The sequence below is a fragment of the Apium graveolens genome, chromosome 2, assembly GCF_009905375.1.
Source record: "Apium graveolens cultivar Ventura chromosome 2, ASM990537v1, whole genome shotgun sequence".
Taxonomy (NCBI): Eukaryota; Viridiplantae; Streptophyta; class Magnoliopsida; order Apiales; family Apiaceae; genus Apium; species Apium graveolens.
The window spans coordinates 103779318-103781942 of NC_133648.1; the positions used below are offsets into that span (position 1 = coordinate 103779318).

At 40.8% G+C, this 2625-nt stretch overlaps 1 protein-coding gene across 1 annotated transcript; it reads left to right on the plus strand.

Moving 5' to 3' along the window:
- LOC141691909 (uncharacterized) lies at positions 1 to 1875 on the plus strand. Its single transcript, XM_074496661.1, has 3 exons — positions 1 to 173; positions 931 to 1432; positions 1858 to 1875. The coding sequence occupies exons 1-3, from the start codon at positions 1 to 3 to the stop codon at positions 1873 to 1875; spliced, it is 693 nt and encodes a 230-aa protein (XP_074352762.1).
- The last annotated feature ends 750 nt before the right edge of the window (positions 1876 to 2625 follow it).

Consider the following 2625-nt stretch of genomic DNA (forward strand, 5'->3'; position numbering starts at 1 on the left):
ATGAAGTTAGATTTCCCAACCACCAATAATGAAGCCGAGTATGAAGCTCTGATAGCTGGACTTGGCCTAGCAGGGACGTTGAGAGTCAAAAACTTGAAAGTTTGTGGGGACTCAAAGCTAGTGGTATCCCAGGTCAAGGGGGAATTTGAGGCTAGAGATGAAACCATGGCAAAGTATGTACGCCTAGTGAGGGCCGTAATGACTTAGTTCGGTGAATGCCATATTGAACACATTCCATGGGAAGAAAATGCTAAGGCCGATGCGTTATCCAAGTTTTCCTCGTCGAAAATAGAAAAAAGCTCTAGGAGCGTGTACTTTCGTGTTTTGAAAACACGAAGCATAGACGTCAAGTTAATCGCCCCCATAGGACTTGAAGGGTCATGGATAGATCTTATTAAGGCTCATCTGCAAATCGGGTGGCTTCCTAGTAATGTTGTGGAAGTAAGAAAGTTGACTGTGTGGGCCCTAAAATATACTCTCATTGATGGGATTCTTTATAAAAGGTCTTTTGTAGTTCCTTACTTAAGATGTCTCAGGCCGGATGAGGCTCGACTTGCTTTAGAGGAAGTGCATGAGGGTATATGTGGCCAACACTTGGGGCAGGGCCTTAGCCCATAAAATTACTCGCTTAGGCTTCTATTGGCCAGAAATGATGGATGATGCCAAAGAATAGGTAAAGAAATATGATCGTTTTCAGAAACATGCCCCTGTAGTAAGACAACCTCCCGAAATGCTGACTTCCATAAACTCCCCAATCCCATTTTCTATGTGGGGAATGGATATTCTCGGGCCTTTTCCAATGGCTACTACTCAAAGGAAATTATTGATTGTGGCGATTGATTACTTTACCAAATGGATTGAAGCCAAGCCCTTGGAAAAAATTACGACTAAACAAGTCTCTTAGTTCCTGTAGGAGAATATTCTGTGTAGATACGAAATTCCCCAAATCTTGGTGACCGAAAACGGAACACAGTTCAATAATGAAGAGTTCAGAAAGTATTGTGAAGAGAACAAAATTGACCTGAGATTCACTTCTGTTGCTCATCCTCAAGCCAATGGGCAAGCAGAAGTTGCAAATCACATCATTCTAGATGGGTTAAAGAAGAGGATTGAAAAATCCAGAAATAGTTGGGTGGATAAAGTTCTTCCAATACTTTGGGCTTACAGAACTACATGTAGGGTTACTACAGGAACAACACCATTCATGCTAGCATATGGGGCAGAAGCGGTTATTCCAGTGGAGATATCTCATTCATCTCCAAGGATCCAAGCATATAATGCTGAAGAAAATGTAGAGGGGAAAAGGTTAGCCCTGGACTTGATAGATGAAGTACGAGATGCAACGCATGCAAAGATCGTGCAATATCAGAAAAAAGCCTCTTTTTACTACAACCTGAGGGTGAAGGAGAGGTTCTTCAAGCAAGGAGATTTGGTCTTAAGGAAGATGGAAGCTTCTGGAGTAGGGCAGAAAGGAAAGCTCGCCCCAAATTGGGAAGGGCCATACAAGGTTAAGAGCGTTCAAGGAAGAGGATCTTACAAATTGGAGACTATGGATGGGGAAGAAGTACCTCGGACTTGGCATGATCAAAACCTAAAAATTTACTACATATAGTTCGTACTTATTAAGGGAATAACATGGTTCAAAAGCACCATGAAGCTTTGCTTGCTTAGGATTTTATATCTCAATTTTAGTAGGATTTATATTCTAGTTCATGACAATCAAGGGTTAAACCCATTTTATATAAGGTTTTGAAAAACCAGATTATATATTCTTAAGTTGAAATTATTTCAAACATTGATGAGCCAAGTTATGATCATGCTTTGATTACTTAGAAATAATTGTGCTTTGATGACTAGAGAATAGGAATGCCATGAGCATCATTTGCAAGTCTATCATATCCATCTGTTTTCCAGTATTGTCCCCATTATTCAATGCATGACTCTTAGAAATATGTAGTTTGGGTTGTTAATCTACCTCCTTGAAAGTATAAACTCCAAAAGTACTTAGAAAATTAAAAGGAATCAGCTAAATAAGGCAGGGAAAATGACATAAATAAACCTCAAAGGGTAATAAGTTCAAGTTATAACAAGGAAATACATAAATCTAGAAATAGATAAAAATTGACTCATCCCTAGCAGGATCATCCTTATCCTTCTCAACTTCAGTATGCCCCTCCTCCACATTGGCAGAAGTCTCTGGATTCTTTGCTGGAGAGGAAGGAGGAGAAGTAGTGCTAGGATCGAGAATGTGATCTTCGTGCATAGGGGAGTTAAAGAGAGCATCCAAGCTGTCCTCAGTCTCTAGTTGCTCAGAACTAATAAAGTCCTTGGCTTCTATCAATCCAGGGTGCTTCTCAGCCACGACCTTCACTGCAGCATCCCAACCTTGCGTAAACTGGATAGGAAAGAGACCCTCATCATGAATGTTCATCAGATCCCTGAACTTCTGGGAGTCCATGTACTCATTAATGAGTGTTTCCTTATCACTCTGGAGTTTAACCAGCTCGACATTGGCCTTAGACAGCTCTTCATCTTTATTCTTCAGCTTCTTCTCGAGGACCCCGACTTTCTCTTTCCAGTTTTTCATCTCCCTTTCAAACTCATCTGAGTTCCCCTTCCAAGACC

What these genes read in the sequence shown, in the direction of transcription:
- LOC141691909 (XM_074496661.1), top strand. Translation starts at nt 1, where the DNA reads ATGAAGTTAGATTTCCCAACCACCAATAATGAAGCCGAGTATGAAGCT. An exon ending in AGAGATGAAACCATGGCAAA is followed by an intron (nt 174 to 930) that starts GTATGTACGCCT and finishes TATTCTGTGTAG; the next exon opens with ATACGAAATTCCCCAAATCT.